Here is a 20,575-nt window from a genome sequence, read left to right on the forward strand (position 1 = left end):
AGCTTAAAACAGGTGGGTTTGGCCCTCTTTTTTCACCTCGCTGCTTGTATTTTTGTGTCGCTTGTTGCATTTCCTGGCCCTGTTTGCATTTTTTTTGGCAAGTATAGTGATCTTAAGAAGTATTACGTTCACCAATAATGACTTTGTGTAGTTGAGTGTTGAAGTCAAACATACATTGAGGGAATTAACAACTAACATTAATTATAGACTGGCAAGCGGGCATTGAACCGAATAGAGACAAAAAGTAAATAATGCACTTTCCTTCATAGTTGCACATATTTTTGCTGCACCAAATAATTAGATTTTTTTCAACCAGAGTGAAATTTCATTATAATTGCAGATATTTTCAGGAATGGGAAAAATTGGTTCTAATTGCACTTTTTTCAGGCTTTGCGAAAGTCTCACTGTATTTTCTTTCAGGGAAAGGGGGCTTCTTGACGATTATTTTTTTGCTAGCTCGGCAGCATCAGGAAACTCTGGTACACTCAAACCTTGATTTAAGAAAACTGGATATAGCAAAGCATTGGTTATTATGAAGTTACTGAAAAGTAGTGTTGTAATTTATATAGTGTTCGGAATAAACCTTTATAATGAATTTTTGGATGTAACAAACTTATTTTCATGTTAGATGCAACTTTGTTTTATTGAGGTTTTAGTGTATGCATTAGCAGCTCTAGCTGATTCCAATCACTTTGTCTTATCCTCGAAGGTTGCCCAGCTGGCTGGTCGGGGAGGTTCGGTCGAGATTGAGCAAAACATGCTGAACAAGAGGGTCAAGACCATCACTGCCTATTACGGCGGTCTCAGGGCCTCTTCGTCCAGCGCTTCCCCCAACGCGAGTGCGCCGCAAGATCTGCAGTAACCCGCATTGAATCAAGTGCATTACACAGACCTGCCTGTACAGTCGTGAAAAAGTGTCCACATGTGTACTTGACTCATAAATGTGATCCAAAATCAACTGGAAGTTTCCACTTGTTTGTCAAACTAAATGTCTTTTGCTGAATGATGTTTGGCACATCCTCGTTTCTTTTTTTTTTCCTATATGGATGCAGTGTATGTAGGTATGCCAGTGTACAAGGTACCTTTGGGGCATACACTCTAAACTACACTCGGTGTTTTAAAGGTTACCTGCGGTCCCTTTTGTAATGAAGATCGTGGGGTACAACAGGGGTGAAAAAAGTAGCTGTGCTACTTGTACATAATATTTATGTGTAAATAGTTTATGAAAAAGAACAATATAAGGGCTATTAACCAACAAATCTACTAGTGCACATCATGCTGTTCAAGAAGCTACATAACAATGGCACTTAGTGGCTGAGTGTATTGCAAATGTAACACAAAAAGGCATTATATTGGCTGTTTAGTTTAACAGCTGAGGAAAAAGTGGGAGTAAAGTATTTTTTACATTATAATCTCCAGCATAGGCATGCAAGAAGGTAGCTCTGCCCCTGTTCCTCTTGTGCTACTGATTTTCACGTTGTTGATATACTTGTGAATAAACTAGTAGGGTTACACAAAAGTCATTGGTAATGAAGTGCAAGCATGAACTGTGTTGTCAAGTTCATATACAGTACGAATTTGTTTGTTATGGCAGCAGATGGATTAGGAACCTTTACTGCGAAAGCTGTTATGAGATCACAACTCGGGTCACGCGCAGTTGTCCGCCACCGGTGTCTGTAACCACATCGCGCGAAATTAGGAAAGAAAAATAAACCTAGCAGTAATGACACAGTGGGGCTCGAATGCGGGTCCGCTGGGTGCCAGCCCAATATTCTAACACTGAGCCACGCCAGTGCTTGGAACTTGTTTCTATACTAATCTTGGGCAGGTTTGATGTCAGGAAAGCAGTTGCGTTAATACGACTTATAAAGCGTTTTAAAACAGCAAAAGAACAAGTAGTTGTCCCACAATGCGAATAGCATAATGAGTGGGTCGGCCAATGCTGCAACTCATTACGAAAGCTTGTTTTTGTTCACCTATTAACTGTGGCTCATACCCACTTCAGGCATAATTCCTCATCGTCGTCAGCCACTGCATGAACAATTGGCAAAACATTTCTCGCAATAGTTTAGTAGATACCAGGATTTTTATTAATAATGCCATAGTGGGCATCAAGCAAGTGTGCTTGCAGCAGTTACCCAATTAGCGTTTAGGAAAGGCTCTGAAAGGCCGCTCTTCTAGCTTTCGCTGTGACTGTGCTGCGCCATCCGCGCAGGCCTGGCGTGTCTTTTCTTTTTTTAAGTTGTACATTGCACATATCTTGGGCATTTCTTTTTTTCTTCTATGCTTATATCTATGACATTGCATATGCTGCCAAACCTCTGCTCCCATAGTACATTAGTAGCACATTAGGCCACAAATGTTTGCAGGATACTATTCCAAAAGTGATATTTGCATTGTTCTGCGAAGTCGTTTTTCTTATTTAAAGTATCACTTCGTTAGTCGTGCAGGCTTATACTGCCCTGAGTTTGTGCGATCTCAATTATTATCTTTTCTTCTTTTTGTAGGTGTTATGTCCCATAAACTTTTGCAGCCGAATTTGCCTTACTTGGTCACTGACAACTTTTTAAGAGTTACATAACCTTCAAAATTTTACCAATACTCTCAGAGTTGAGTGTAGAGTTTTTCTATATTTTTGCTGTGTATCAATGCTTGCCTCAAAATTAAAAGCTTTGTTTATGTTAAGTTAGGCAATTTCCTGTGCATGTTTTGTGTATGTAGTTACAACAGACTGCCTAACTGTATACACTGCTTGTGCGCTGGAAAAGCTTTTCAGTAAGTCTTTATTTTTAACTGCATGACTATTCAAGCATAGTTATGATGTACATTTGCCATATTATTGGCAGTACAGGCTTGTGAAATGCAGATGTTCAAGAATGGAGCACACCGGGAGCAGTTTTACATAAAACGTGTTCATCTTGGTCATTTCCTTGTAGTAAACACCGTGTGCAGTTAGGGGCACTGCAATATCTGTATTTTTAGCAAAGTATTGCAATTTTAACATTGGGTAAAGAGGTTTTAGAATGATTTTTTTATTGCTCTGGTATGCTGCTACTCCCACATAGTTGTACTTGCACCCATTCTTGTTGGCGCTTCGAAGATCTGCAAATATCGTGACACCAACGTGTAGAAAAGATTTGGCAATGTGAATATATATTTCTTTCCTAGCTCATTACATAAAAAAGAATGAATAGTATTCGTATGTGAAAGTTGAACTGTGATACAACAAACATAGTCAGAATAGCATTATCGAATCCTGTGAAGTACTGTATTTATGTAATTATAGTACCCCCACAATTGTAATGTGTAATGTCATTGTAACATCAAGCGACAGAGTGGTGCGTAAGGGTACAAGTTGGAATCGTACAAAAGCAGCAATAAATTTCGCAACACTAATGCAGTGCTACACACACGGGCGTGCGCATGGGGGGGTGGGTGGCAGTGGGTGGCAAGAAGCAGATGTCCACCTCCCGCCCCTGTCACCTGAGAGTGGAAAGATGCAAAGTCTTCCCCATACATTTACTCAATATGGAGGGAGGCGCTGCGATGAACCTTTGCCCTTCCCCCTGAAGGAGAAACTCTGAGCACGCTAATGACGACGCATGTTCAATAAGCAATATACCAAAGCTGTTTTGTGCCAGAAGCAAGTTCGTTATAGCGATGTGCAGCTCTATATGTCTTAATTTAGCTGTACTCTCCTCTGGCGTTACAGCTTAACCAATGTGCCATTTAAGGCACCATCGGAGCAGAAATTGTCAGCTCCAGCAAAGCTCACCTCTTGACATAAAACTATACACCACATGTGACTGTAACCTTGTCGTCCGAGCCCACAACTTCGAAAGGTGCATCAAACGCATCAGTAAATCGAACGTTATTCGAAAGCCAGAGATACATTTTATCTGGCTGCGCTTGCACATGGAAACTACTGGTGCCCCAACAAAAGATTTAGCTGAACCATCTGCCTACTCACTACCAAAGCCTCAGCAAACTTGTATGAACAAGCATTCATTGTAACTTAGTTTGGGGAGCACTTGTGCTTTCCAGCACTCTTTACCCTGTGGATTATAAATTTATTTAGTGCTAAAAAGAGGTACAGGAAAGTAAGTTAACATCGTGTTTGTACTCCTTCAGTGCTAACCCTGCATTGTTTTTATTTTCTTGGCAACATTTGGAATGCTCTTATATTTGGAGTGGGGGGAAGAAGAGGTGCTTTATGAAATTGTTTAACAGTCACTCAAAAGTTGAAAAAAGCAACATGAAGAATTGGTGAAGGACGGTGGCATGATGATGGGTGCTGACTGGAAACAAAGTTTTGTTGAATATACAATGTATATACATGAAAAAATGAAAATAAGGTTGTTGGTCGAAATTTGTCATGTGCGTGACATTAAACAGCTGTTGTTTTTTTGCTGGACCCTTTGGTGTACAGCAGAGGCTCTCATGCGCGCTTTTGACAATGAATTTTTAGGAGGGTGATGTTTGTTATATAGTTTCTATGTTATACAAGTAGTATACCGAAGAAAATACTGAAAAAAAATTCACCTAATACTCGGCCAATCTCCTGCATTGGGTATGACTCCTATGAGCCATCAGTAAAGGAGAAGAAAGGTGATGTCCGACTGGGGGGTGCAGTATATATCCATTAGATCAAGCACCACAATTTCTTAGGTCGTCTGTAATATTTCTATTATATAACCTCCATTATTTGAAAACTGCAAATTTTTTTATAAATCCAGTCAATTCTTGGCCCATTCCCCACAATGGGTATGTGCCACGAGCAATAGGTGAACCCTTGCCTAGCACCTAGTGTGGCTATATTACTACAGAATTAAGTGAATTTGTGTGTTCCCAAAGCCTCTTGTTGAGGCAACCCCAGTGTCTCCCATGTACCCCTTAGCTAGGACCACTTGCTTCCAATTTAACTGGTTACGGTTTCAAACCAGCTACTTCAAGTTCATCTAGCCTTAGGTCCGGTTGGGGGCCGGGCCAGCTGCTAACTGGAACCAGTAGGCCTGCAACTGGGACCATTTGATTTCAGTTAATACCAATTGGATTCCTGGTTACGCATTTTCAGCTGCGACTGATGCCCATGTGCAACAGTTTAGCAGTGCATCAATCGCATCGGAAGCTGTCTGCAATGAAGAGTCGTAGGTGTTTAAGTCATGCGTGCGAAATTCGGCTCTGGAAGCCGATGGCAGCGGAAGCTTTTCGAAGCCAAACTTCCATCATCGTGCTGATGGCGAGGAACAGTAGTCAATTGGTTTTCAAGGTTCTGACTCAAATAGTAGCGTACAATGCCACAACTCCTTAACATGTGTAAATTACTTGATTCAATGTGTTTAACAAGAACACGGCACTTCGTTTGTTTGTAGCCTGCATACCATAGAGTTAATATACAGACTCTAGTTGTTGTTGTTCACCTGTTTATCGTGGCACATACCCACTATGGGGGATTGGCCAAGAATTGAGTGGTTTTAAAAATTACTGATCAGATTTTGAATAATGGAGGTATAATAGAAAGATTACCGATAGCCTAGGAAAGTGTGGTGCTTGATGTAATGCATACATTTATTTACATAAACGAATTTATTGTTAGAATAGTATTGTTGTATAGCATAGTTATAGTATAGATTCTGTATATTAACTCTAGGCTGGACACCATGGTACATACCCACTGTGGGATTGGCCAAGAACTATATAGTATCATATAAATAGTAACGACATTATTGCATACCAACAAAAAAAATGAAAACCACAAAAACAATACAAAACAAAAAGCAAGGTAGTGAGGAATAAAAAAGAAATAAGCGTTATTACAATAACAATAATCTGATTTTTGGAGCCAAGCAGATGGCCGAATATACCTAACCCAACCAACTTGGGATGTATGTCTTATATTTCAACACATTTTAAAATCGCTTCCCGAGTGTTTATTATTGTGGGCGTTATGTTGAAATACGTTTAGTGACTTGAACGAAATTGCACACCGCATCAAACACGCGGCTCTAAAACGCACACACCTGTAGGGATCATATAACAGACAAGACTAAACTCTATTTAAACACATTGTCTTCATTCGTGCTTTGAACCCACCGCCAGACGCCGCCGCATGTCAACAAACAGCAGTGAAGAACGAAACTAGAACACCGTAACAAAACTATACTACCCTCAGTGACACCCAAAGTTTGTAAACAATGCTGTTACTTTAAAGTTTCAAAAAAAATAATGTATCTTTATTTATTTAAATAACCTTCTTTTTATTATTTTGTATAACAAACTAAAAAAATGTTTAAAAGAGGTAGCCTGGTGGCGTCCTTTATACATATAAAGTTTTCTAACTTCAGTAAGTTGTGGTCAAGCCTATTTTACCGCACGTGCACCTGCGCGCGGGTCTTTTGTTTCTCCTGACAATTTCGAATCAGTCTGACCTGGTAGGCGTGCTGTGGTCTGACAGTCGAGTGGAACTGGTCACTGGTGGGACGCGCGTTCCGCATTGTCACGGTGGTATGTTACACGTGACGTAGGGGTGGTGGCCGACTTCGACGTGTCCCAACAGTTTCCGGGAGCGGACGCTGTCGAGGTCGGAAACCGAGCCACGCGCAGTTCGCAAGGTGGATATGTTCACAATCTGTCGACACTGCCACGGTCAACCACGTTACCAGATCGTAGTGTTCCGCCAGCCGGGTGTTCACGAATCCCCTGCAACGACCAGTACGTCATGTCGGAGCTGTCAAGTTGTAGGGACGCGCATCTCGCGGCGCTGCTGTTTTTGAGTCGTGCGGCGTAGCTTTAGATGCCACAACCGCGTTAGCGGCGTCGAGAAACGCCTCGATGACGCAGCGCGCCGGACCTCGAGTGTGGCGGTCATCCGGCCCACTGTGTCGAACCACAGCCCGAACGTTCGCTACACCGGGGACGCTACGTCGCCGCAAGCTTGGGTAAGTCGTTCTTGCTGGTGTAACGAATTGCTCGTTTTTACGGTTAAGCCTCCTGCCGGCGTTGCTTGCTTTTCTTTATTCGCATCTAATTTCGCAGCGAAAGTGGGTAGCAACGTCTCCTACAGGACGTCTCTAAACGCATGTTTTGACTCGGCTAAAAACATTTTTTTGGCCTGCGATTTCACCCACTGTCATCTCAATAAGGCACACTCGTGCTCGCTTTGATTCGTTCAATCTTAGGTGATGCGGGACTTGCAAATGAGCGCATGGGTGTTCAAACGCCAACTGAAGAAAGAAGTCGATACCATGAGCTTCTCTAATGTCCTTGTTTTCTTGCCTTGTATTAAAACATAAGTGCGAACCAACTACCTTACCTCTGTTATTTCAAGTTTTGAATTCGTTTGCAAAGCACAAACGAGGCCCGTAGCCATGGGGTGAGGTCTTACTAAAATAAATTCTGATAATAGGTTCTGATAATTCTGATAATTCTTTCTCACAAATCGTCAAGGCCTTCAGCGAGTGGCCCCTTCTTGTAAGATTCTTGGCTACGGGCGTGACACCAAGTAATCTGGCATTTAATGCGGACCAACTAGCTTAGATCTGTTATTCAGTTTTGAATTGATTTGTAATGCACAAACCAGGCCCATAGCCAGGGAGTGTGGTCCGTCCTCCTCCCTCACCCTTTCCATAATTCTGACGGAGGGGGTGGGGTCTTACTAAAATAAATTCTGATAATAGGTGTTTCTTGCAAATCGTCAAGGCCTTCAGCGAGTAGCCCCGCTCCCTTGGAAGATTCCTGGCTACGAACGTGACACCAAGTAATCTGGCTTTGAAGGTGTAAGTTCTTAAATAGCATGACACACAGTGAACTGACGGGACATAAGAAAATGCACACATCTATGCTGGCTGCGTTTCCTTAAATATCCGGCCGCGCGTTTGAGACCCCTGCTCTAAGAAGTATTGACAGGGTGAGCTAGGCAGCTGTCAAATATTGAGGTTTTTGTCAGATATTGAAATATTAAGGCTCTTTTTTTGTTTCATGCTTTCAGCTCAAAACGAAGAGCTGATGTGTTAGGAGGTGCCCAAAGATCAGAGCTCTGGAGCTACTGTTGACGACTGGCAAAGATTTCATTCCGAACGATGTCTGCAAGAGCAGCGACAGTCGGAGGGGATACTGCATGAGATTTCTGGAGTTCTTCGCGTACAACCTGCAGCATGATTTCTGCAAGAACCTCCCTGGCAGTGGACATGGCTGTCCGACGCTTTTACTGCGACAGCCGTTGCCGAAGCATGCACTCCATAATTGTGGCTTCGTAGCCTCACGTATGAACTTGGACACCATCATAGGAGGTGCGCCTTTTCTTCCGGCATGTTGCGGTTAGCCCGTCGAGACAATCGAATAATCTCCGACAAACATGGCTATGCTCTCCTTTGGCATTTGAAATCGCGAAGAAAGTGCATGCTCCGTTCTTTCCGTTCGGGGTTACTGAAGACCTCGCGAAGCTGCGGATGGAATTCTTGCCAACTCATGAATGAAGGTTTACGATTCGTACCACACTCTTGCCGCATCTACGAGGGAGATGTAGACGTTCAACTTACGGGGATTGCCAGAGTCATTGATGGCAGCGTCAAATGGTTGAGCCAGTATTCCACATTCCCATCGGCATCACCGTGGAATGGATTAGGCATGTGAGTCCTGTTCATGAGGCACGGTACCCCAGCGAATGGGTGGTGCTTGGTTTGAGTTGTACTGTGGTGGTAATCCTTGAAGGTGGCGGCTGCTTTGATGGATATCTGCAGAGCTTAGTGCACTGGCGTTCATTGCTTCATGTTGAGTACCAGCAAGCATAAGACATCAAAGTACCCAGCAATTCCACTAGTCTGTCACGAGAGCAAACGACAAACAAAAACTCGAAGCAAACGAATGTTTGCTTGGCCACAGCAGCCACTCGCTTCTGCACTCTCTTTTTTTTTGCCACCAACACAGCGTCGCAATGTCAAGTCAGTTCTAATGAAAACTTGCTTCTCAATATTTTGTATGTAAATTTTTCTGCAGAACATTTCCGTGAGGCAGATGTGAAACATCGACTACTTTAACCATCAGGGCATGCATTGCTCTGCCATTGTTTTCCAGATTTGGCACCAAGATGTAATGAATTATTTTTTACAATACTTAAAAACAAACAGGCTCATTCTTCCCTAGAAAGTATGTATTATCTGTTTGTGAAAATACTTGTACTGTATTGAGTGAGGAATACTTAGCATATTGTCTGCCGCAATGTCAGGTGTGTCTGTCCAAGTAGTCTGCCTTCAATGCATAGTTTATTTTATTATGAAGTCTAGTAAAAGGAGCATGACGGTGTGTCTTGGCTTAGCTGTAATTTTGCAGTTGATTTGAATGCGTTTCGGCCAGACATGCTTGTGAAAGAACGTCAACTTGATTCAATGTCCTGCACTAGCATGGGATGCTACATCATGAGCAGCGGAAAGTACACCGTTTGTTAAAATTTTTCGAATACAACCTGTAACGCTCCATCGCAGCAGACCAACACCTACCGGTCTTCAGCCTCTTTGAACAACGGCACTGCTTGAGAGTTGGCACCACACCTCACTGCGCAAAGAACGAAATTAAAACTGTAAAAAAATCTGTAGGCAGTTCGATAATGTTACCTAATCCAAAGCCTATACTTCTCATCATTCCCATGGGGCACAACAATTGCAGCGGCAGTTTCCTCTCTAGGTTATTGTATGAAACTCTATGCCTGGAGTAGATGCCACGCAGGGTTATACCCAGGAAGTTTTTCGGGGGTGTTTATGTCTAGAATGGTTAACTTTGGCTATTGCATGTTGGACGATGTGAAGGCATGTAAATACATTGGTGTCACCGAGAAAGTGGAAGTGTGAAAAACATTTCAGGGGTGTCAGAACCCCCTCAACTCCCCTGAAGTAACGGCCACGTTGTTATGCTTGACTTTCCACTATGTAGTACAGTTAGCAACATAGACTGCATTGAACCAACATGTAATGCAAGTTTGAGAAGTCTCAGTGCCCTACTATGCCTCAATGTTGATCTCACTGGTTCATCCAAATGCTGAAACTGACACTTTTTTTTTAGCTCTGCGGCACACTGAAATTAGTCTAGTGTCTTTTAGAGAAATATTGCAAAAGCTTTTGAAGGTGACTGAGTGCATTGACAAAATCAAGAGTATGATGTTTACTTTCTCCATTCCATCGGGACTTGTGTACTTATGATAACCTTTTCAAGTTTCTGACAGTTGTGCCCAAGGTCGGTAAAGAAATGGGATTGAGCTTGGTAGGATGCATAAACCATAGGCTTACGCATGATGGGGGCAGGGGGGTCACAAAGCCATCATGCATTAACAATACAGAGAGGGGGAGGGCAAGAGAGGGGCACAGTCAGCCTCACGCTTTGACATGATATAAAGAGGGTGCTGCAACAAACCTTCACCCCCACTCCCACAAACAGGAACCTTGCACACACATATAGTATAAAGCACAGCTTTTTCGAAGCTTGGGAGTGTCCGTGCACGCATGTACTTCAACTTTTTGCTGACAGATTATGCACAGTTTCGAACAACCACACAGCAGCCGATTTTGATCGACCATTGTTGTCTACCATACAGCAATCACTGTTTTATGGGGAGGACGGAAAGAGGGCTTGAAAGCTACTGGAACAGAATAATGCATTTGTCACGCGATGAACACTTTGTGTGAGATTGTAGGTTTCTTGTCCTGTCAAAGTGGAGTTCTAGTTATTCTGGGTGTTCACAGCTACATTTGTGTGCATATCAGGAATGCTTCCTTAGCATATTCGAAAAAGTGTGTGGGCACTACCTAAATCAGTTCCTCAAATTTTAAAAGGGCGCCTCACTTTCCAGGTCCTTCCAAGGATTCCTCACAACTTCAGGACAAAGACCTCCCAGAGCTGGAACGAATATTGGCTTCAGAAAGACAGCCACCTTCTGTGGGACTCGTGGACCGATACATACCAAGCGTTTCTGGAAGTCTTGTTCCTGTCATCGGTGGAACTTTAACAAAACATTGCCGAATTCAAACGAGTGCTTCTAAAGGTGCCCTTCTAGTGGGAACTTTCTCCCCGTTTCAATGCATTGTGGTGGTTCTAAATTGCCGGAAGAGGCAAAAGCTTAGAATTACACGAGATACTTGGTTGGAAACAGGCAAATGCTATGAGACAGGGACATAGAAAAAAGGCACGCAGGACAGGCGCTCAACTTTCACCTCAGGTGCGAGCCTTTGGCCTGAACTTTGAAATGTCAATTTTGTCCCTGTGTGCGAACTTGAATTTAAGAAGTACCAGTATGTTGTCTGTGAAGAACTTTTTGAAGCCAAAGTGGAAGGTAAAAGGTGCAGTGAAAGTTAGTCATTGGTGGTGTTGAGGTCAACAATGGAAATGGGACTTCTTGACGTGGTGACTGTGGAGAGTGTGCTGAACTTTGCTATGGTGAAGTGCAGTGATCAGAAGTTTGTTGGACTTCCCCAACACGAAAGGCGCAAGTGAGGAGGATACTTCTGGTTTTTTTTAACAGCGTTCGCTCTGCAGAAGGCGGTACATTCAGTAAGAACACTCGGAATGGCAGCACTGATGATGGTGGAGACGACCTGCCTGACAAGAGACCCGTGAAGCTGGAACGGAGGTGAGTGCGTTGATTCTTTCACATTGTGTGTAAGTATAAATTATGCTTGCTGTAGGAAAGCAAGACAATGAAATGTGGTCTGTGCACGCCATGTGTTGGTTACATGTGGTATGCTGTGGGTGCCATGGCAACTTTGAAACTCACTTGTAACTAACAGCACGATTTTTAGGAATCTGTTTTAAAATTTTACGTATTTCAGTGCAGCTGAATCTGCGTTTATTGAGTTCTGGAGCCTAGTTTGTTATACAGCATACTACTGTGAAGTTTGATCAAAATACAAAAACAATATTAATTCCATGCCACCACTTGCTAGGCATATCCTTAAGAATTTCTTCATTGACATGCAATTTGCACTTACTTGGTCCAAGTGGATTAAAAATAAAAGTATAGCAGAAAAAAGACAACACGCAAGAGACAAGTAGACAGGAACGGGTGCTCACTATTAACAGATTTTATTACGAAAGAACTGTGGGAAAAATGCAGATTGTGTGTCACAAGCATGGCTGGACGCACATTGCAAAGCTGCTCGTACCAAAAACTAAAGTATATTGCAACATAGCAATATGCCTTAGTCTGAATTTCGATTGCTATATAACAATATGCTTTATTTTTTGGTATTAGCAGCTCTGCGATGTTTACGCAGCCGCAATTGTGACACACGATCTGCATTTTTCCCACAGTTCTTTCGTAATAAAATCAGTTAATAGCGAGCACCCGTTCCTGTCTACTTGTCTCCTGCGTGTTGTCTATTTTGCGCTTTTATTTTAGACTATGCAACAACCTGCCCTGCAACGCATTCTCAAGGTGGTTATCTTAAAGCAAATCGTGTTGTTGGGTTAGTCGGTTCATGTTTTCAAAAAGGTTTTAAACTGCACGAAAAAGACTGGACGTAAACAGGAACACACACACACAAGCATTGAACCTCCAAGTGATATTCACCGGAAGCAAACATAAGAGCAAGGTATAATCGCAACGACGGTAAAAAACGAGTGCACGTGCATCACATATGCGGGAGTGAGCTGATGTGGCAAAAAAAAAAAATGGTGCAAACAGACTGGAATGGATGGAGCACATATTAGAGTGCACTCATTGCTGATTTTTATTTGTCGAAGTGCATGAAGTACATAAAACACACACAAAAAAGACCTTTTCAGGAATCTCGTGCACGTTTCGTCCACTGGTAACCATTGCTTACTCATCTAACTTTCCAAATCTAGAAACTGCTTTTCTTTCTTAGCCAGTGATAGTGTTGTCATGCTTACACATGCACATTCCTGTTTTTCTATGCGTGCAGCTTTGATTATTAATCTAGTCATCTCGTCTGACCAGTAACTAAGCACTATTGTATCTTCAAAGCATAGAATGCACCGACAATCTCTGCAATTGAACCCTAAATGAACGGAACAGCTGTGTTGGCGTTATGATGGTTCCCCTTGAGTCATAGGTTTATGCACTTACCACTACGCCATATGTTTGACCACACGATAACGATATTGCGCATGCATTCTACAAAACGTCTAGGACGCTGCATGGTGCAAATGGCTGCTTGCCCCTTTTTTTTATTTGTGCATCCGCATCTGCCCTGAAGGTCATAGGGCAGAAAATGCAACCTGAACTCCCGCTCTTCTACCTATCTTTTTGAGGCTATGGGAGATTGGGTGCAAGTAGTGTACGACTCCTACATTTGTTGGTTTTCTGGGGAAGTTTTTCTGGCCTCATCCCATTGCGTGCGCCAGCTTTGCGTCTCCTCTGCAAACCCTCGGCCACAGAAGTCAGTTTTGGTGCAGGACGGCCGGTTTCTCTCGTTTAGCTTGCGTCTTAGTAAGCTATGTTCAACCCTGTGCTCACACGATATTTTAGGACATTGTCAAAACAAGATGAAGTAATTACATGTTCCACCTACTTAGAGTGAGTGGACTTAAATGGAAACACAAGTTTCTTCACCTTTAAGTTGAACCCCATCTGGTACTTTGGTCAGAGAAAGGCAGCTGTAAATCTATAAATCTAATAAAGCCCTCAGCAGGAACTTCGTAAGTCAATTCTAGAAAGTGGAGGCACTTGGAAAACACTTCCTGTGCCTTTGAAACAAGGGCATTAATGCCTGGTACGTTAGTGCTTGAAGCAACTAAATACTTGTCAACAATTTAAACACTCTGACGACAGTTTCCTTGTTGAGGCGGCTGTTAAGAAGCCTGGCACGATTTGCTAAATATAAGTTGCTTAAATGAGCAGTCTGAGATCCTATAAGTACTCTGTTCTTTTGTGTTACTATGTGACAGTTGTGTACTATAGGACAGTTGTTATATTCAATAACCTATAACGACCTGATGAGTTATAAATTGGAGCGGTTCGTTCTCGGAATGAGTCGGGTCCATCCTCTAGCAGATATTTAGAACTTCTATCGTTTCACCGGAACTCAACCTTTGTAACGTTGGATAATCACACTGTAACACAAAAGAACAGAGTGCTTATAGGATCTCGCACTGCTCATTTACGCAATTGCTATTTGGCAAATCGTGCCAACTCGGCACTGAGCTTACCATCATGTGTGCCACTAAAAAAAAAAAAAAAAAAACCCTGTTAAGGGCTCTGAATGTCAAAAGGACCATCACTAAGTCAAATCCTTAAATGCCTGCAAAAGTGGGCAATGCATTTTTTCGACATGCTGTTCACACTATAACACGTTTTTGCCACACACAAAAGACAAAAAGAAAGAAAAGGCAGCCTTTGTTTCGTTTTTTTATTATTCTGGCGAGCGTATTGGGGTTAAAGCTGTTGCAGAGTTTTCTGGCTGAAGAAACAGCTGCAGCTGCCTTTATATTGTACACGTCTTTTCGCAAAACCAGAGACGCACCCACCCTTTATCTATGAAAATTAATGCCAAATCATGTACTCTGAGCCATATTGACGCAAGAATATTCATGCAAGCGTATTTGCATTCTGGGGCTCAAACATTGGTTCTATTCCTCTACACGCTCATTGAAATGTCGGCTTGCCTGGCATATGCGAGACCTACCGCACGAAAGGGGTGTATTCTAAATGACATTGCAATTGCAATTAGTGAATTTTGTGATGATCTTTTGACTGCATTCAGCGGGTTTGCCATCCCCACTACCTCGATCGTCATGAACCAATAGGAAATCTTGAGAATTCTTGGGGCAAAGTGTCTTCAGGTGCACTCTAGGCTGCGGCCTGGTCAAATTTTGTATATCCAATGTACGTATAGTTTGTTATAGGAAGTACATTTCACATTATTAGTGCTGAGACAACTTTGTGTGCCCCGCCGCGATGGTCTAGGAGCTAAGGTACTCGGCTGCTGACCCGCAGGTCGCGGGATCGAATCCCGGCTGCGGCGGCTGCATTTTCAATGGAGGCGAAAATTCAGAGGCCTGTGTGCTCAGATTTGGGTGCACGTTAAAGAACCTCGGGTGGCCAAAATTTCCGGAGCCCTCCATTACGGGGTCTCTCATAATCATATGACGGTTTTGGGATGTTAAACTCCAAATATCAATCGAGACAGCTTTATATGTTCAATATGAACCGTAATTTGTTGCAGTCGTTGTCATCAACGGATTTGACTGGGCTATCGTTGGTTATTCTGGTAATTTAAGTTTTCATTATTCAGAGCCAGTACTGTTAACATGGAAAGTAAAAATATCCCTGCCGTACGCCCGATATCAACATCCTCTAGATTAGCCAAGGCCACATCATTTAGAGTCCTCGTTGACATCATCACACTACGACAGGCGCAGAGGACACGTTCTCAGGAATGCCCATTGCTGCACGCTTTGTACATTTAACGTAGCATATGCAGTTAGAGTACTTACGGTACCTCTGAGGTGCATTGTCGATCCATTCGTTCAAGCTATTGTCCCCTTTCCCGAAAGTGCCGACGAAGCGACTCCGTTGTGTCGTAGGCACTGAGAGGATATGGAGAAGTCTGCCGATATTCCATTCGCATAAGTCTCGCCCTAAGTGCTTGACCCCTCCACATTCTAGTGAAAGTGCATGAGCATGACAAAGGCTTTTCGGTAGTTGCTGCGAAGCCGCTGTGGTGGTACTGTGGTTATGGTGTTCTTTTCTTTGGTCGATTCTTTTGTCCGCATGCAGAGTCATGTATACCATACACGGCTCCGAATTTCCGTAGACTGTTGCTCCGCACAGTGGATAGACAAAAACGCTTCGAGGAGGATCGGGAGAGACCCTAGAAATAACTAGTTTTTTATAAAGACTTTCAATAAACGGACAACGCTGCGCTTTCACCTGGCTAGCGCGGCCCTTGTCAACATGTGCCGTGCAGCAGTTTTTGGCAGTAACCAGTTACTTTTTTTCAGTAACTGGTAACTGTAACAGTGTTAGTTCCTTAATCAGTAACTGTAATGGAAAGTACAGTTACTTCTGTTTTTATAAAAAAAATGTCCAGCAAGAACACTTGTTAAGACCAATGTTGAAGGGCCAGTAAACAAACCCGATGTCGAAAAATTGTTATAAAGGGAAATATGTTCACTTCTGCTTTTTGAACATGTCGCGGCAAGAATTTCGCGAATACATGCTATATTAAAAAGCTTGCAGGGGTTAGAACATCGGTTTCAGCTAGTTCCAAATTTTCGCGCGGCCTCGCCACCCGTCTCTCTCACAAGGAGAGGAAAGCTTGGCCCGTCGTAGTGACTGGTTTAGACCTATCGGCGAGCTGCGTGCTAAGTCATGTCGCCGAACGGCGACTTTGCGTCACTGCGCGTGAAATGAATATTGATCGGACTTAAAAAAAGGAGTGCGGGAATTGTTTTGTGATTGCCGAGCTTCTTTGCAGGGTATATAAAATGAAAAACGTTTAGAGCCTGCTGACTGCCCTGTAAACGCTCTTTACTTCGAAATTTCTTCACGATATCTTCCCCACCTCCCAACTTCCCACTCAAGCCTTACTCGCAGGTCGGGTGAAGAGGTCGCTAAAAAAAATATCTTTCATGCAGGAGACTGTGGGCGTAGTTCACTTGTAGATTGCGTGCCGTAAATCAGTCATACTTCTACTGAAGTGCTTGCTATTAGTCTCCTTTTGGGTGTGGGAAGGGGGTATCTTGTCACTTAAAGGGGCCCTCCAACACTATCAAAGCACCTACTTTTTATCTGTAGTTTGCATAGACCAATAGCTTGAGGTAATTTTAGCGCTGGTCTAAGCGCCGATATCAAATTATTTAGTATTTTAATCACACAATAAGGTCACTACATCGCTGCCGGCGCTCGCCATAACTTTTCGGGCGGAGATGAAAAGGTTGCCGCCATGCATATCATTGGATAAATGTAACGTTAGAAACGATCGTGGCGTACGATCAAAACTGAGGTTACTAATCTGTTTCATTCTTCTTTGTGTTTTTTTATCAAACCCTACACACACACATGCACACACGCACACACACACACACACGCGCGCACGCACACACACACACACACACACACACACACACACACACACACACACACACACAGAGAGAGAGAGAGAGAGAGAATCCTGCGACTTTTTCCTTCCTCCATGGCGATTACAAAGCATGATAGTCGCTGGCTGCCATTTCGCCACTGGATTTTCGGCTTGCGCGGATCGGATGCCCATACAAAAGGCCTCTTTCTTCCCTCTTCTTGCTTTTGGGAGTTTGCGAGCTGTCTCCGCGACTGCGCTGTTGAAGGAGTGCAGCGCACCATTGTTGTTCGTCGGGCGGCTCACAGAACAACGGTCGACAGTACTTCACTGTCCTGGTCGTTCCCCAAGTTCCTTTCACACAATAAGAGGAGGGATTGACTCTTAATATTTGTAGCTCTGTTCTTGGTGTGTACCGGTGGAACATTCTTTTAGTCCGAGGCTCCAAGCTAGTGGTGTTCGACTGGTGGCTACAAAACAGAAGCGCGAAACGGCTGAAAGCTAGAAACGTCGAAATTTTTTTCGTAACTGATCGTCAAAGATCTACTCAGATTTAACAATTGACGGACTTCTCGTTCGCCCCCCTGTACAGGTGGCATGCTCAGTATGCGCTGGCATTAATCACACATGCCCTTGCAGTTAGGGGGCCGTGTTTCTCTTGCAAACCGATGCATCGTAACGATATAAACCACGTTTTCCCAATTGTTGAAGTCCCCCACCCCTCGCTTTCGTTCAAGAGCCAGCCTCGTCGCGTCGTTGTAGGGTCCCAGCTATGCCCTGTCGAACAGCGTTCAAGCTTACCTTTCGTCGTCTCTTCCTGATCGTTTTCTCCGCATCGCATTTGCAGACACTGGTAGCCCGCTGGTGGGCGGTCTTATGTCTCGCGATCTTGTTTGCGAAGCTATGACGGCTAAAAACGGTTCGTTGCCAGCGGACGCAAAGCTTTCCGAACAGGGTAGTCTGATTAACCTTGCAGAATATAAGGAAGAACCAACATGGACACCGTCCTCACTTATTACGCACTATCCGTTGCTCTGCCCACGTTTCCAATAAATAAGTTCTGTCATTTGGTGTGTAATCAAGTACTTATTTTGAACGGTAACTGGAAAGTAATGACGTTGCTTTTGCACGCTAACAGCAACAAGTTACTTTTGGAAAATCTGTAACAGTGTTAAATTTTAGCTGGTAAGGTGCCCATGACTGCCATGCATGCAGAGGGGCTTTTGTTAGCCTTTTTCACACTCGATTAGCAATATCCAACTTATGGGCGCCGTGCTCCAGGGCGAAAACCGGGTTCTCAGCGAAAATAGTCTTCTTTCTAGTTAACTATGCCAACGTAAGATACACGGTGCTCGAATCTGTGTTAATCCGTAGACAAGCCTGCACCGCCTTAATACGGTCGACTGTATGTCGTCCTAAGAAGCGGTCGTGGGAGAAAAAGCACGGATTGTACACGGACAAATAGTAAACTATAGCATGCGCTCGAATTACGGTTAAACATGTGTGATGCGTTTCCTAATTTCAGCCACCCGCTCCACCCTCGAGCCAATAAACATGCATCTTCGCTAACAAGAATGAAAAAATTTCCTTACAAAACTACCGGCACGTAGTGAATTATTGTTTCACGAGCTTAATGCACATTATAAATCAAATAAATCCTAATATTGTATTTACGTGGTCGGCATCATTCAAGTTTATACCAGAATTCCTTCACCGCATTCCAGCTTGAAGCAATTTGTTTTCGCAACTAACAAAGCATCGTTTATGGCACAAAGCGTAGTGTATAGCACAGCTAGTGCTTTTTTACCGCTTTCACCATTGGAAACTGCGCATGCCACCTTTCAATTTTCTTTTTTTTTTGCGCGAAATGCCGCTCACAATGCAGATAGTTCGTGTCGTCCCAACATTTGTTCATGGCAAAGCCGATGAGACACCTGCAGGAGCTGATGTCAGCAGTAATGCTTATTTACATTGTTAATGGTAGCGTGTTTGGTGCGTATCAACACTCGCGTTTTGATCCTTGCCAGATTTCCTTTTGAAGAAAACTGCCGAGTTCAGAAAGTTGTTTTCAGGTCTATTCGATTCACCCTGCACTTCTTGAACTGGTTCGTGCATGGTGGTGCCATCTGTGTGCCGTGGTCGCGCAGGGGATGTTTCAGCAAATGCAGCCGAGGAGACACGGAAACGAATAAGACAGTACAGGTGTTGTGTGAGCTATATGCTACTGGACGGCTGTCTCATTGGTTGTGGAGGCTGTGATTCGTTATACCGTACGCCGCTTACGTTGCTTGGCATTTGCAACCACTGCAAAACTTACAAGTGTGGCAGTTTGGGCAGTTGGTATGACACGACGGTAGTTATAGTGCGAGAGCAGTGTTGTCTCTTTGTCGTCGTTCTGTTCTCTCGCTATAACTATCGTCGCTGCAAAGCGTTCGCTGTTGCACTTGTTTGGTGCTTTTGAAACAGACACGAACGCAATCGGCTGTGTCGTCTGCTGCTGCAGCCATCTTGTGCTTCATTGACTCGGAACTACCTCACGAGAAGGTGCAGGAAGTTAGCCCCACCGTGGTGGTCCAGTGGCTAAGGTACTCGGCTGCTCACCCGCAGGTCGCGGGATCGAATCCCGGCTGCGGCGGCTGCATTTCGGACGGAGGCGGAAATGCTGTAGGCCCGTGTGCTCATGTTTGGGTGCACGTTAAAAAACCCCAGGTGGTCGATATTTCCCGGAGCCTTCCACTACGACGTCTCTCATAATAATAGCGTGGTTTGGGGACGTTAAACCCTACAAGTCAATAAATCATGTGCAGGAAATTAGTTAACTAGCCTTGCACAACAGCTGCACTTGTTCGAAACGAATACCGTGGTCACGTCGCGGCCATGTTAAACTCGTGAAATGAAGCCCGGAGTGCAGCGCTTCCAGGAACCGGTTCACAAAGTGCCAGTGAAACGAATGAACTTTCGTCTACGCCCCCCCGATGTGTGTGATTCTGCTGAGAAACAGCATACTCACTATGGAAATAGGAAGAGGGGGGCCTGGTGAGCACGGTATAACTGTCTCTTGAAGAGGACCCCCCTCAACCGGTCCAAAATGTAAAGGTCAAGCACCGTCTTAATCCCAACCCTGGGAATTGACGCGCCCTGTTCGTCAGACGGCGAGGGAGATGACTATGCGGTCAGGTGCAAAATTGATCCTCGATAGCGGCCCCGGTGCAGCTGACGGTTATCTCCGCGTCACAAAGCCACGAAGACTCCTCGGAATGCGGGAAAGGTGCCCGATGAAGCGTTCGGTGCATCTCGCTGAACGCCGGACAAAATTCAGTGCCCAGGTGACTGCTTCTTTCGAACAGCTCACTTCGAGGCCACAATGTATTCAAACTCGGCCGGGTTCGATGAGGCGCGCGGACAGCTCTATAAAGGGTTCAGGAAACGGCTGCCATGTTTCCGCATCAGGTGCACTTCGAGGGGGGGGGGGGGGGGGGGACGTTGATAGCGGAGAGAGCAGGCCAGACTGCCGAGTCATTCCTGGCATCCAAGCCCTGAAGGTCGATCAC

At 44.0% G+C, this 20,575-nt stretch overlaps 2 protein-coding genes across 2 annotated transcripts in view; both read left to right on the top strand.

Annotated features, from left to right (window-relative positions):
• LOC119164953 (uncharacterized) overlaps nucleotides 1-1,006 on the top strand; it is a 29,979-nt gene extending 28,973 nt beyond the window's left edge. The window contains exon 12 of the mRNA XM_075873395.1: nucleotides 710-1,006. Coding sequence (XP_075729510.1) covers nucleotides 710-862 — 153 coding nt within the window. The 3' untranslated portion in view covers nucleotides 863-1,006. The remainder of the gene's footprint in view (nucleotides 1-709) is intronic.
• A 9,372-nt stretch (nucleotides 1,007-10,378) lies between these two features.
• The window catches only part of LOC119165620 (trimethylguanosine synthase), a 31,584-nt gene continuing 21,387 nt past the window's right edge, over nucleotides 10,379-20,575 (top strand). The window contains exon 1 of the mRNA XM_037417734.2: nucleotides 10,379-11,614. The gene's annotated coding sequence lies outside the window, so the exon portion shown is untranslated. The remainder of the gene's footprint in view (nucleotides 11,615-20,575) is intronic.

This window comes from Rhipicephalus microplus, chromosome 9 (genome assembly GCF_043290135.1).
Source record: "Rhipicephalus microplus isolate Deutch F79 chromosome 9, USDA_Rmic, whole genome shotgun sequence".
Lineage (NCBI taxonomy): Eukaryota > Metazoa > Arthropoda > Arachnida > Ixodida > Ixodidae > Rhipicephalus > Rhipicephalus microplus.